General features: G+C 37.9%; 1 protein-coding gene across 3 annotated transcripts in view; it reads left to right on the top strand.

Annotated features, from left to right (window-relative positions):
• Positions 1–15,859, top strand: part of KCNT2 (potassium sodium-activated channel subfamily T member 2) — a 336,723-nt gene that overhangs the window by 296,094 nt on the left and 24,770 nt on the right. For 2 of the 3 annotated variants that reach the window (XM_040985194.1, XM_040985193.1), the window contains 3 exons: positions 2,344–2,445; positions 4,473–4,556; positions 6,665–6,793. In XM_040985194.1, the coding sequence (XP_040841128.1) occupies positions 2,344–2,445; positions 4,473–4,556; positions 6,665–6,793 (315 nt within the window). Of the gene's footprint in view, positions 1–2,343; positions 2,446–4,472; positions 4,557–6,664; positions 6,794–12,322; positions 12,344–15,859 lie in introns of all 3 variants that reach the window. The other variant, XM_040985195.1, reaches the window with a different exon arrangement.

Raw genomic sequence — 15,859 nt, 5'->3', positions numbered from 1 at the left:
GCGGCCCTGCTTCAGATTCAGCTCACTGCTTGTGGCCTGGGAAAGCAGTTGAGGACTGCCCAAAGCCTTGGGACCCTGCACCCGTGTGGAAGAACTGGAGGAGGTTCCTGGCTCCTGGCTTCAGATGAGTTTAGCGCCAGCCATTACAGTCATTTGGGGATTGAATCATCAGATGGAAGATCTTCCTCTCTGTCTCTCCTCCTCTCTGTATATCTGACATTCAAATAAAAAAAAAAAAGAAAGAAAGAGTTCCCAGAACAGAAATAACCTGGAAAAGAAGACTAGATAGTCCAGTCTCCGAATGGCAAATCCTACACTTCAAATTCTCATGGGTCCTTGCATATTATTCTGGCTATTTGCTTTAACTTGCCATTAAGGTACCATGGCTTTGTTCTCTCCTCTGAATGCTTGGCACATCTTAAGAACTACATGTGTTCCCAGATTTCCAGGAAACACTACTTAAAATACAAACAACCAATTCCATTTTGTTTCCTGCTCACCTTCATGGACTGCTCGAGTTAAGCACTTTTAACTGAGGTTGGTACATTACAGAATATACTATGAAACTGTAAGCATAGATGCAAATGGGCACCACTTCATGTTTTTGCTGCTCCCCTGGCCTTCTCTTTGTCTATCTAGTGAGGCAGTCTCATAGTCTCATGATCTTCTCAACTAGGCATACACTATGGATATTTTGGGAGTTTTTTATTCTACTCCAAGGTCTGGCTGTTTTGGAGCTTCAAACTCAAGTGTATGTCTAATTAAAGTCCAAAAATCAAGTCAGTCTCAGATGATTATCAACACAAGTGATAGCCCTAGTTCATCTATCCCATCACTTGGAAATTCTGTGTCCCATATCTTCTTAACATGAAGATGAGGGAGGGATATCTCCCTGTGGCGGCCCCAAAGTAGCTGCATTAAAAGCATAGTTTGCTTTTGTTGCCACAAGAGCTGGATTGTTGATTTTTTTTTTTACCTACTTAGCTGTATCTGTGTTTTTTTTCTACCAAAGTGATGTTGGTAGCAAAGGAAACCTGTGATTTTGAGTTTATCACTTGTGAAATACCAGTATCACTTCCATTCTTTAGAAACTGCTTCCAAAATAAAAATGCCAAAAATATATTTGACACTTGCTTTCGTTCACAACATGAGTATAATTGCAGAAGAATCTCCCCAAAATTTCCTTCGCTTTATCACATGCCCATTCATGTATAAACACAGTAATTTTGTACATTATAGAACTGTAGCTGCAAACTGGTGTGGCTGGCACAACTTAAATAAAGCAGATGGAGAAATAAAATTAAGATGGCAGAAAGATGAAGCCTGCAGTCCATAATAGGCTGTATCAGTCTGCTGGGAACCACAGCAAAGTACCATCGATTGAGAGGTTTATAAGCTGGAGATGTTTATTTCTCAGGTGAGAGACGGAGAAGTCTGGAATGAAGGTGCTAGCAGAGTCAGTGTCTGGCCATGGTCCACGTCCCTGGTTCTTAAATGGTTGTCTTTGTCTGTTTTCTGCTGCTAGGACAGAATACCATGGCCTGGATAGAATACCGTTTATAAAGGAAAAAAAATGTATTTCTCACAGTTCTGCAGGTTGCAAAGACCAATACGAAGGTGCCAGGCCCTGGTGAGGGCCTCTTTGCTGTATCTTACTGTGCCCAGAAAGCATGCACACACAGGAGGATAACAAACCTTTCCCACCCACAGCGCGTTAATCCACTCACTAGGGCACCGTGCCAGTAGCCTCATGACCTATTCAGGGACTGCCTGCCAGTCCCTCACGTTGGCAGTGGCACCTGAATGTGAATAGTATCAAATAGTGCTTCCTTGGTAAGCTCCCTCATCGCGTCTGTAAGAACTCCCTTAGGCCTTGACCTTGAGGGTTGGGAATTCCTGCGGACACAGGCAGGCAGGCACACATATTTAGTCCACCAACAGCTTGCTACGTGCCTGTATTTTCCTTAGAATAAATAAAGACAAACCTTTGAAGTATCATAATACATTGTTTGACTAGGATTTCCTTTTACATTTGATTATATGGTTCTCACTATGCTTGTTTATTTGCTGTTACCTCTTTTATGAAGAATAAATACTTATCCACCATTTGAAATAACCAACTTCTTAACTACCAGGTGTTTCTATGGATGAAGAAAATTTACTTTTCAAAATCGAAAGAATACTGTAAAACACAGCAGCAAATCAAGTAGTTGCACTCTGACAGCTAAGAACCATATGATTGGAATTTATTTTTCCACATATGTCAAGAAAATGTATTGTTTATGCAGAAATGCATCGAAGATAGCAGAGTCAAAATTTTTTTTGTCTCAATTTTCTGAACAGAAAGAACGAGAGAGAGGGTCTAACTTGGCTTTTATGTTTCGACTGCCTTTTGCCGCTGGAAGGGTATTTAGCATCAGTATGTTGGACACACTTCTGTATCAGGTATGGGATGTTCCTTTTCTCCCTAAAACGGGTAATTTTTAAATTTCATTTAGATTTTATTTAAATGATACATACAATGTTTCTCATGAGGCTGCTAAGTTAAAATGGCTCTGAAAGTAATTATTGTTTCATGTGTGTACTGAATTATTGTTTCCATAAAACATCTTGTGAGAAAAAATATTGTTCAAAAATGATCACTGAGAGAATGTTAGTATATTAGTGATTAAAATAAAAGTTAAGAAAATTCCTTGGTTAAAAATAAAGAGTATGCACCATAGGACACATTAAATTTCAGTAAGCTGATAGGCCAGGGGCATTTTAAACATTTCTAATTAGTGCCTGCGATAGAAAATATGAAAGATATTTTACAACTCAGAACCATGGTTTGTTCCCAGATGCCAAATTAACATTGCCATTTTATTACAGCTAAGCAGTTAATGGGATATTACCTCATATAAATATACCCATTTTTGTTTCTGGCAGAAACTGGAAAGATTTAATATTTCATATTCTCTGATTCAAGTAACCAGAAAATTTCTAGATATTTCCACCAAAACCAAAGTATATTCATAGAAATTTAAATGATATGATAACGTTGATCTCAAATTAAGTATTGTATTGTGCGCATTCTTTTTGATTATATATTTATCTGTCTTCTTCTATAATTGCTTTACTGAGTAAACTGACCCTGAGTTAAAGCTTTTTGGCTGCATTTAGGGCTAAATTTGCCCAGAAGTCTGCCTCTAGCAATGTCAGCAGCCATCTGTTTCTTCCAGATGAGCTGGAACAAACTCGGCTAAGCAGAATAAATGCTCCTGTGTGCCTCCCGTTTCCTTACGCTTTATCTGGCCATGCCAGGAGCAAGCCCTACCCAGAGCACCGCTGCCACGCACACGGCTTCCAGTCCATTCCAGAGAGAAGCGTGGGGGAGGATTATTCAAAGAGCAATGCTGAAACTGACGATTTTGTATCAGTAGCCGCCAAATGTTGGATGTTATGCACCAGCGGTTCTTGATTTTCCAATACACAATGTTTAAATGCAATCTCCCAGATAAGTCTAATAGATCAGTTAAACAGAAGGAAAATGTAATTTTTCTCCCTCTTCATTTTTACCTCATGGTTTATATTATAGAGAATCAGGAAACTGGGTGTTTACCAAGGCTTCTGCAGACCTACAGTCTTACAAGTTCTTACATTGTCGCAGAGTAAATGTGCTCTGTTCATCACTGCCAATACACACCTTCACATGCGTGGAATTAAAACAACTGTCACAGTATCACATGGACCCCTTCTGCATGCAATTTGCTGCATCTACTTTCCATCTTAGTAAAATTTGTCCTATTTCATTTAAAAATATGTTACTTGATGTTTGGAAAACAATTCAGCATTAGTAAAACAGAGAGCGTAGTTACCTTTGGGGGAATCCCTGACTCATCGGTAACGGGTCTTGAAGAACCAAGGACGAATATTTCAATCTCAATATCATTGTTTCTTACTTGTACATTTTTTCTCTGAATCTCCAATGCTTTCCTAACCTGCAACATTTCAATATAGGAAACTCACTATCATGCCAGGATAATGTGATAATTCGGGTTTTTTTAATTTCCATTTAAAAATGATATGTCAAATCATGCAAGTATAATAGTAAATGATAATTTTTATAAAGTCATTTTACTAACATTGAACTCAATCTTTAAAAATTGCATGATGTGTCTTATTGCAAATTTAACTCTTTCGGTTAATCTACTACTTTATTTCAGTTCATACTTCTTGCTATTAAAAAAAATCTAAAAATGTTCTGTCACATTTAATAACACACATAAGCCTGTCACTATATTCTATGTAATAGTTATTTTGTGTATTTCTTCATGAGCAGTATCTAACTACTTACACTACAATTGAAATTTTTCTTTCCTTTGAATGGAGGATGAGTGAAGGATTATGAAAAGTAATTGTTGAAGTCTTCACACACCTAAGCATTGTAGCATCTGAAACAAGTAACACACATGTTTTTGTCTATGTTTCAGTCATTTGTGAAGGATTATATGATTTCTATCACCAGACTTCTTCTGGGACTGGATACAATACCAGGATCTGGCTTTCTCTGTTCTGTAAGTTAATAATTACTACAGTACCGCCTCTGCAGTGTCTCCTGGCCAGTCTGTCTTACTCTTTTCTGTTACATGCTTTTCCTATTGTGTGTTTGTTCATAGTGATACCTGGAGCTTAAATGATAATTTAAAATAGTCTCGGCAAAAAATATTTTTAATTTTAAGCAATGAAAGATTAATTTTATACAAATTTCAGAGGAATCTTTTTTCTGTTTACTGGCAATTTGAGATTGACAGATTTAGACAAAGAACACCATCTTGGGTAAGAAAACAGCGATCATACAGTTTAAGTATTTTTAAAATTTTATTTTTGATAATGTTTGCATAGCTGTTTAGGGTGGGAAGAGTCACGGATTAGGGGAAAGCTGGTGAGACCATTGTTTCCGGATTTTGCTTTTCTTCTTCCTGTATCTGGGAAACAGGGGAGATTACAGGGCAAGCCGCACCCAGTCTCCCAGGGGACAGCCACCCAACATCATCCCAGGGTCCCTGATGTGCAGCATGCTGCACGGGTTCTGCTCAGGTGGTTTCCTTAGTTCTGAAATGCTGTGAATCTTGTCAATCCAAGAATGAGGAAATCCTTCCGAGGTCCATTGGCTGCCATAGTTTACCTTAGCGTGTCCACTCGCCCAGATATTTACCGTCAATGTTTAGTTGGGGTAGTTGACCAATTTGTTCTGCCCTCCTTGCTCTGCTACAGCACCGGATGTCCTCTTCCATGCCATATCTTTTATGTGTGTTTGGGTATGCCGTCCATGGCTCTGTCTAAGCCACTGAAGAGGCACAGTTCTGACACACGCACTTTACCGTCAGACCACAGATCATGCGATTCACCCCATAACTGGAGTTATGAGTCCAGCGGTTCAGTTGAGGATCCACAAAGAAATCTTGTCTGAGGTGACTCCAGGTGTGTGCTAGCCAGGATGGGATCTGGCTCAGTCTGTCACCCACCATGGCCTACACACATACTGGTGATTGCAATTCTGTCTCTAGCCCCATCTCCTACATAAACCAATAGATGCTACAGCCAGCCCACTCCTGCCCAACATACTCTCAGCACTCATGTACACCAGTGGGCAATGCAGCCCGGTAGGAGCGACCCTCAATAACCCCTACCAGGCCTGCCACCAGCCCTGGTTCCTGTGCATGCTGGTATGACCAGTCTGTGCCACAGCCCATTCCAGCTCTCACACACATCAGTGGGCAGTGAAGCCTACCTCAGCCCAACTGACTCCACTATCCAGCCCACACTTATGTTTCCTGGTGCTTGCTCCTAACCAGCCAACTCCACCCCCAGCCCTGGTTCTCATGCTCACCAGGGGGATTGCAGCACATCAGAGAGGTCCCACAGTTTCCCTTCTAGTCCCACTTCCAGATCTTGCAGGTGGTTCTGCAGTCTGTCTTGACAGGACTCGCCCCTAATCCCAGCACTTGTCAGCTGATGCTGCCATAGAGCTCAACCAGCCTGTACTTAATCTGATTCAAGCTTGCACCACTGGATACAGTTGGTTAGCCCAGCCCGGCTCTCCCCCTAACCTAGTTCACATGCAGAGCAAAGGTGTTGTAGCCCTGCCTGGCCTGGTCTGCCCCTCATCCCAGTTTTTACGCTTGCCTGTGGGAGCAGTGACCCAGTAACCATCACTTTATAAATGGATATACCAATTCAGGAATATTGAATGAAATGAATTGCTGATATTCAAATATGTAAGTGGTGAATAAAAACTAGAACTTGCATTTCCTGTTTATATCTTTCGTTACATGAACAGACTCTAAATGCTTCTACTAGTAGTGGACTTAAGTTAATTACAATAGTCACATGGTTTACAACATCTCCCAGGCAATTACTTGTATTTTATTGTCTATTGATATTGAACTGATATGGTGAGGTACTGATCCTAGTTAATTTGGATTTTTCAAATTCAGATGAATCTCAGTGTAAACTGATGTGGTATACATTAAGTATATTTTAACGCATGAATTAGCACTTATAAAATATTATTTTGAAAATTCCAAATAAAAATACATTCTGCCTTGAACTCATGAAGAATAACCACCAGGTTTAATATCTCTGATGCCCTTAATGTGTGAACAATCTGTTCCTCTTGTAGATGAAAATCACGGAGGAGGACTTGTGGATCAGAACCTACGCCAGGCTCTATCAGAAGCTGTGTTCATCCACTGGAGATGTTCCCATTGGAATCTACAGGACTGAATCTCAGAAACTCACTACATCTGAGGTTTGGAAATATCAAAATATTCCTGCTCTGTTGTTCAGTACAATAGATACAAATCATTCCTAAACTTGCAAATTGGTTTCTGAAAAAAAAAAAGTCATGGAAATGAAAAAGAATGGTCTTTAATTAGATATAACTGTCAGATCCTAAAACACTTCTTTTCAGCTAGCTTTTATAAATGGCATCAGACTATATGACATAATATTGGCTGTTTTCTGCCAGTTATGGAACTTGGACTCTGGATTCATTTTTAGATCTGGGATTAAAAAATTATAGAATATTTCAGGAAACAATTTCGCCCTAAAGAATCTTAAAGTTCTGGCCCATAAGAAAATATCTGATGGAGGGTAACCAAGATTTCTAGAATATTCCCCAGTGGCATGCATTAGTTAGGAAAAAGCCACGCAGACCAAAATTAGTAAGTATTTGGATTCTCATTTCTCGATAGCTAGAGTGAAAATCACTCTAAAGCCAAAAGAAAATTCCAAAAATATTGGCATGTCATACCTGGGGGAGGCCCAGTGATTTTTACAGTGATCTATGAGCAGAAAAAGACAGTTTACTTGTGATGATTATAAGCAAGTGAGAACATGGCTACATTTTAGTTTGGTTTTGTCACATGGTTCTGAGCAATTATTACATCCTTTGTAAAATATCAGCTTTAAAATTATACTGTTTTCTGAAATAAACATTTGGCATGATACATTGTCCTGCGAATTTATCTATATAAATATATAAATAAACAAACAAGTTATAAATCATTTTCATCTTCAGATACCCAAAGGTTATTAATCATAAAGGAATTTGGTTATATACATATTTGTTCTTTTATGAGAAAATACAGTTAGGACACTCAGGTCAGTCATTTTTTAAAATTCTTTTTAAACACTTATTTGTTTTTTTTTATTGGAAAGTGAGATTTACTGAAAGGAGGAGAGAGAGAGAATGAGAGAATGATCTTCCATCCATTGATTCACTCCCCAGGTGGCCACAACAGCCCAAGCTGAGCCGATCTGAGGTCAGGAGTCAGGAGATTATTCCTAGTCTCCCATGTGGGTACAGGGTTCCAAGGCTTTGGACCGTGCTCTGCTGCTTTGCCAGGTCACAAGCAGGGAGCTGGAAGGGAAGTAGAACAGTGGGGGTACAAACTGGCACCCAAGTGGGATCTTGGCCCATGCAAGGCAAGAACTGTAGCCACTAGGCTACTGTGCTGGTCCCAATCATAGGCATTTTAATACTCCATACCATAATATGACAATCTTAATAGGTTCATGAATTGGAAAAGAATATTGGAAATACATAGTTAATGTAAACATTTGTGGCTTTTTTTGTTGTTGTTGTTGTTGCTGAAACTTGCTGTATGAGGCCAGTGGTAAACAATTTAGTTATCTGAGCTGTTTTTAAGTGGTTTCATGGTAGGCAGAGGTGATTTATGGAGTGTTCTGGCTGTCTCTGCAGCTGAATTGGAGTGGTTTTGGTTGTACCTCTGTGTTCCTGTGGTTGATACCACAAACAGCAAGACCAAGCCACAGAAGAGCAGCAATGGCAGATTGAAAAAACATCCAAGATATGAAATATGTGAGGTTTTTCTGTCTAGGAATTCCTTGAAAATTAAGAATAATGGATTCCCAAAAATCATTATTTGGTCAGAGATAGACAAAATAGTGCTTATACATTGAGGCAATCAGGTGCTGCCTGAAACTAGTGCCTGAACCAAGAGGCTTCACACAGTTTAGCTGAATTTCCGCAGCTATGGGTGCTGGGCTAGCCAAGATCAAAGACCCTGACCCGGTTTCTGGTGAGGGCCTGCCCCTTGCTCCTTACTTGACCATCTGTCACTGCTTCCTGGCATGGCCCGAGGCTTCAGGAAAAGCTCTCATGACTCAACCATCTCTCCGCTTGCAGTAACTACCACACTGGGGTTTATGTATGGATTGCTGGGTACACAGACGTTGTGTGACTGTGTTTACTGCAAAGAAGATTTTCATTCAATAGAATGTGGCCACATCTTGTGTTTGCATACCCACATAATCTTTGTGAATTTGACTATTTCTTGCTTCGGATCAAGTCCGTATTTATGCCACTGTTTTTGTCTTGTTGAAGATATTGTTTTGTGTTGTTTGTGTTGTAAATATTAAAGTTGATGCTGGTAAACTCTATTCATTACAAGATCACTTCAGTAAGATGTTTATAAATCCCCAAACCTCTATCTATATAAAACACATATGTTGTAGACCATTTTAGCCCAAGTTGAATAGAACATGATACCTCCTGTTTCCTCGAATTGAGTTCAATTCACCAGGTGGCACATATAACATATTTTTATTTAGAGTCAATATTCTAGCTATTGTGGGAAAAATTGAGGCAGCAAAAATTAAAGAAAAAATAGGAGAAATAAGCATTTATAAATGATTGTACTAATAAGTGCAGTGATTGTTAATGTTTATTTGAGTTTACATTCAGTGACTGCAAGAGTTGATCATACCTTCTGTTTTTATTTTCCAGGCAATTAAGGCAAATAAAACACTAATATTGAGTTCTCTAGCAATTATAACCTAACACACGAATGATAAAAATTTATAATGCAAACAATCAGTTTTCAAGTTCATGCTAAAAATGAGTCTGTCCTGTACTTTATTTTTTAAGATATTGTAGTTTTAAAAGATGCAAAATTACCGTTAAAATGTATATGAGTTAATCTATGTAACCAAAATAAGAAAGGTATCATGTAAGGATGAATCCAGTAAAGTTATTTAATATTGTGTGAAGAAGGAAACATTGTTATTTTTTTTTTCTGATGATAGAAAAGTAGAGAATATTAGCTTTGTATGCTCAGGAAGATGACAGATCCACCCAGTAATGCACCCTGCCACTTATACACAGCAGATGGCTTGAAAAATAAACTCATTTTGAAATTTTTTAAAAATCCCTTATTTTGTAGAGGTGAATATTCTTTACTTGAGTTAACAGCCACAAGATTTCATGACAGAGATGTGTCATTTATTCAAATTGGAGACCTCATATCTTTTTTAAAAAATTTTACTGTTTTCAGGCCCAGCGTGGTGGCCTACAGGCTAAAGTCCTCGCCTTGAATGTGCTGGGATCCCATATAGGCACAGGTCCTAATCCCTGCAGTCCCGCTTCCCATCCAGCTCCCTGCTTGTGGCCTGGGAGAGCAATCCAAAGTCCTGGGACCCAGCACCCGTGTGAGAGACACGGAAGAGCTCCAGGCTCCCTGGCTTCAGATCGGCACAGCACTGGCCATTGCAGTCCCTTGGGGAGTGACTCTTCTGATAGAAGATCATCTTCTCTGTCTCCTCCTCTCTCTGATATCTGACTTTGCAATAAAAATAAATAAATCTTTAAAAATAAATAAATAAAATTATACTGTTTTCTGAAATAAACATTTGGTATGAACACATTATCCTGTGGATATACCTATCTATCTATATAAATGTATTTATATACGCATATATTTATATGTATATATATAAACAAACACAGATTTGGCTCAAGCATATATTTGAATAATTTTCATCTTCGGATGTCCAAAGGTTATTGATCATAAAGGAGCTTCGTTATGTATATTTCTGTTCTTTTTGTTAGCAAATACAGTTAGGACACTCAGGTCAGTCATAGCCATTTTTTAAATTCTTTTAAATATTTAATTTTTTTTTTTTTATTGGAAAGTGAGATTTACTGAAAGGAGGAGAGAGAGAAAGAGAGAATGATCTTCCATCCATTGATTCACTCCCCAGGTGGCCACAACAGCCCAAGCTGAGCCTGTCTGAGGTCAGGAGTCAGGAGCTTATTCCTAGTCTCCCATGTGGGTACAGGGTTCCAAGGCTTTGGACCGTGCTCTGCTGCTTTGCCAGGTCACAAGCAGGGAGCTGGAAGGGAAATGGAGCACTCATTTTGCTGAAGCTAGAACCTGGGAACTCAGTCTGAGTTGTGCACACTGTGGACAGGAAGGTTTTGCAGGAAGCTGGAATCACGAGCAGGTGATGAGTATTGAACCCAGGAACTCCAATAAGGAACATCCGAGTCTTGACTGTTAGGTCAAATGCATGACCTTCCTCGCCTTAGATAAGAAAAGACAACTCAAAACCCCCTATTATTTCAGATATCAAAATAAACAAATTGGAAGAAGACAAAAGTAAAGAATAGACACACTACCAAGGGAGAAGAAAATTTGAAAATTTAACATAAAAGAGTCCATTCCTAAGTATCTATCACAAAGAAATGAATGTGCATTCATTTACACACAGACTTACATATGTGTAATTATATTATCAGTGACAGCCAAAATATTTTCAACCTATGATCAGATAAGCAAAATGTGTTATATTCATATGAGAAAATATACTATTTAGTGTTAGAAACCAACAATGTATATATGTGTGCAATTATTTGCACAAACTCCAACATCAATTGTTTAAATGAGAGATGGCAGACATATTATATGATTTCCATTTTCTTGAAATGCCCATGAAGGCAAATGTAGAATGAGGGAACGTAGACCAGTAATTTCTAAATAGGGGGATGTGAGGAGCATAGGGATTCACAGATAAAGGATGTGATGAAATTTATGGGGATGATGAAAAAACATAAAAGTGATGATTTGCACCATTTAATAGATAAGCTAAAATAATGTTATTTTTAGCACATTTGAAATGGGTAAGCTATGATACATGAAATTTATGTTTGTAAAGTTACATATTTCAAAGGCAACAATTAACTTTACGATGTAAAATATAGGATGTTATGTGGATGGAATTTGAGCAGAAAATATTAAGTGAATATTCAGATAGTAAAAATAACTCTTGGGAGTTACACTCAGGTGAGCAGCTCAGGTGTTAATTCAGACATTCACATCCCGTATCTGAGTATGAGGGTTTGATATCTGACTAGCTTCTTGCTAATGCACACGCCAGGAATCAGCAGTGATGGATCAAATGGTTGGATTTCCACCATTTCCGTAAGGGAATTTGACCACTTTTCCAGGTCCACTTTGATCTAACCAGAGGCCCATGAGGGTGTATGACGAATAAATCAGTGGATGGGAACTCTTCTGCTCTGTTTCTCTCCCAAATAAATTTAAACTCTTCAGCCATGTGAAAGTGCAAAACACTTCTAAAAACTTAATTTCATGTCTATGAAGAGAAAAATGATGAATGTGACTGTAACACCGAAGATTTAAAATAATACAAATGTTAATGTCAATGATTATTGTTAATGTCAATGATGACCTAAGAATTCTCTCAAGAAAAATATCAGCTATTTTATTTCTTGTATTAGCATCAGATTTTCATTCTGTCAAACTCAGATACATTTAGAAAAATGAAAAAACAAATAACTTCAAATCTTTAGTCAAAAATCATTTATTCTTCACTTGTTTAAATGTCATTATATTATAAGTATTATGTTGATGTCTGTCATAATCCATCTTTGTTGTTGATTCTTTCACGTATGTATTGTTTAGTCATTGTTTAAACTGTAATTTGTGTTTCTTTTTCTCTCTCATTATGTCAGTCTCGTGAAATAGCATCCCAAGTAAGTACTTCCTAGTTGTCTTCAAATTGTGTAGTATGTAAATTCACAACTATTAGAGAATAGATTATGAAAGATTGAATTCCATATTTCAGATTCTAAAACAAATCAACTAAGAGGAAACGATTTCAAATAGATTATTTCATATTTCCCCCAGTAGGCTGAAAATTAATTTTTGTTTGTCTTCAGGTTCGCCTTTCCAAATTGATTTCTTTTTTAGATTAGATATAGATATAGATATGTAAATTATTTGGCTAACATTGAGGAGCTAACAGATGTCAGACATTTAACAGTCTAAATTATCATTTTCTAGTTTTAAAAATGTATTATTGTTGTAAAAATTGCACTGTATAATTAATATATGTCTATTTTCCTAAATATTAGGAATGTTATATGCTGAATCTAGGGCATTAACAGATAAAGAGGTGCTATGCATGCTTTAATATTTTCATATTATATAAAGTATATTTCAAGGTGTGAGCATGCTTTTTAATAATATGGAAACCAACTTTCTGTTAAAGCTTTTTAAATGTGTGACATTAAAGTCCGTTTAGCTTCCTGTCTGATGTATTTCACAAACTTTATCTTTGAAGACCACAGTATTTCTAAAGTGAGGTTACTTACACTATTTCCAAGGATTTAATTGTATGCATTACTGCTAACTACAGTTATCATATAAAACCTCTAGTCTCTGGAACCTAATTAACTTAATTAATTTCTTAAACATTTTAACAGAAAGTAGACTATTAAACTAACATCTCCTTAATCTCTCCTTGAACCCTGCTAACCGCATTTTTTTCCGTGAATTTGAGTTTTTTAGGGGAAGAAACTACATGAAAGCACTTCCGTGATATTATGCTAAGTGAATTAGGCCAGACACAGCGGAGGGAAATCCATGTCCATTTTTAAACAAGCAGCTGAGAAGCAGACAAACTTGACCCAAAACAAAAAGACAGGAAGTAGCAGAGCTCGGTTTTCAATTTATCACCGTCTGATTAAAAAACAAAACAGGCTCTGCTTTCAGTCACTAGATTTTACTGTAACAGCCTCTGCCAATTTCTTACCACCATGTACTGTTCAGGATCAACATGGGAGTTGATGCTTGAACCATAATTATGTCTGTGAAAGCTATGTGTAGCCAAGCATTCACTGCTTCTTGTACTTTCAACAGCCTCTATAATGATGGATGGAAAATTTGTGTTTTCAGCCTTAGATGCTCTGCTTTCTTATCATGAAGAACAAACTCGTGCTTTTTATCTGCAAGATTCTCTCTATTTCAACATCTACCAGAATTGCAGTATGTACTTAATAACACTAGACAGGTACACTTAGGTGTTTGGAATGTATCAACAAATAAAATATTTGTTGTAGATATTTGACATTTCCATTTTTAGATGTCATTACCTCTTGGTAGATTTAATGTGTTAGAAGTATCTTCCCTTCATGATCTTGATACTACTGTCAGATTGGTGAAAATTTTTCTTTCTTTACTCACATTTAAATAATCTATAGAATATGTTTGATACTTTTACTACCTTAAGTCAAATTTCTTTATTTTCTGTATTTTAAATAACTGTATGAATAAGACATTATTGAATGATACCCCTGCTGTTAATCTGAGTATCAATCATTTATCCAGTTGTTTTGCTTGGTTGAATGATCCTTGGGCATGGAACAGATGATTTGGAATCTTTAAAGAAATGTCTATTTGTTTTCATCTATTTGAAGGTTGTAGTAACAGGGTAAGAGAAAAAGAAAAAGAGTGAGGAAGAAAGGGGAAAGGAGAGTGGAGGGGAAAGATGGAATCTTCCTTCTGCTAGCTTCCTTCTTAAAGGCCAACAACAACAAGGGTGGTGCAGGGTGAAACCCAGGTCAGGAACTTGAGCCAGATCGCCCATCTGGGTGGCAGGAGCCCAGAAATTTAAAACATGTCTGCTACTTTCCCAGGAGCATTAGCAAGAAGTTGTAAGGGAACCAGAGGAACCAAGAAGTCGGATGGATTCAAACTAGAAATGTGTCAGCATTGCAAGCCAAGGCTTAAACTCACTGTACTGCAATGCCCATCTTACATTAAATCTTGATGTCTTCTTTTCGTTAATTGTTTCTGAATTTGGATTACCCTTAACATGTAGCCGAGGGATGATTTAGTAGCCAACATTTTATTTTTCCCTGTACAAATAGGAAAAAGATACAGTCATAGGAAGGGAATTATTAGAAGTTAACTGGATGGTCTTTGCCCCATGGAGAGCAAGCTACTTGTGCCTACTGCCTAGGTAAATAGCCAGATCCTAGTCAGTGGCCCCAAAGTCTTTGAGAATGCAGTGAGGATCTTGACTGCAGAGATTTTTTCCTGCTGTGGTAACATTGAAGTAGCATGTGTGCAGCCAGATAAATTAGCATTTTGTTTATTTTAATGTAAGGGGAAACTGTTATTAGAGATTTTCAAAATTGCACTGAACGCATTCACAGTAGTGAAATATATTACTTCAATGTTTGTACCAATTGCAAATGGAATCAACAATGTTGGTAGCATTGTATATGAAGACCTGAATATATGGGGTCACAGATGTAAAGTTTATAAGGCTCTTCCTACAGCGATTCTCAGGTAGGTGTGATTAAGGGTATGAGCCTTCCTGAAGGTGATGGTGCCCTAATTCAAGGTTCCATTGACCTTCGCACTGTGATACTTTTATTACTGTGGAAATCTGGATATTTGGTGCTGCAGAGGCATAGGCAGCAACAAAAGAGGCTATTTACAATGGCCAAGTAAAAACACAATTCTAGGAGTATTGGCTGTAGCATGCTACATGGTAATAGCTCTTCCTGCACATGAGCATGCCACAATGATCTGAGTCGTGTACACACAAAGCCAGTCTGATCTTGCATCACATATGGAACAGGGATGAGACATGCGTTCAGTGCTTACAAAAAGAATCCTGCATTCCACACCTACTCTCAGACTCATGTCTTGAAATAATCTAGACACATGCTTCCACGTGAGGCACAAATCTGTGCTAAGACACATGACATAGGTAACCCTATCCATATTTCTGTTCCTGTGTGATAATTACTGACATCTGCAATTTTAATAAATTCTGTTTGCAAGAAGCAGCCCAACTCAGTAGTTAAGAAGGCAAATTATAAGAGGTAAGACTTTCACTGGGTGGTGGCATGTGCCTGGGTGCACAGCTTTATGTCAGTTGCTGAGATCAGACTCTTGTAGATATGATGGACACAGACTTCAGGGGTAGAATCAGGGGACATGTGCTCGAAGAAAGCCTGTGATGAAAGGATGAGAACAAGTAATCTGGCCATCAGTGAATAAGAGCACATTCACAAAATGAACCTGAAATGGTTTGAAAATGGCATAGAAGAAGCTAGTTTAGCTTTTATAGCGATCGATGGTTGGATCAATAGTTGGAACTAACGTGAGCATGCATTCCTGGATATTGGCTAGAGTTTACATGGCTTAAAGATGGAGAACTAAGGCATTCCACTCAGCTTTCCCAGGTGTGAGGA

This window comes from Ochotona curzoniae, unplaced genomic scaffold (genome assembly GCF_017591425.1).
Source record: "Ochotona curzoniae isolate NIBS_2020 unplaced genomic scaffold, NIBS_Ocur_1.0 contig_430, whole genome shotgun sequence".
In the NCBI taxonomy this organism is placed as follows: Eukaryota; Metazoa; Chordata; class Mammalia; order Lagomorpha; family Ochotonidae; genus Ochotona; species Ochotona curzoniae.
This window is presented reverse-complemented; position numbering and strand designations above follow the sequence as displayed.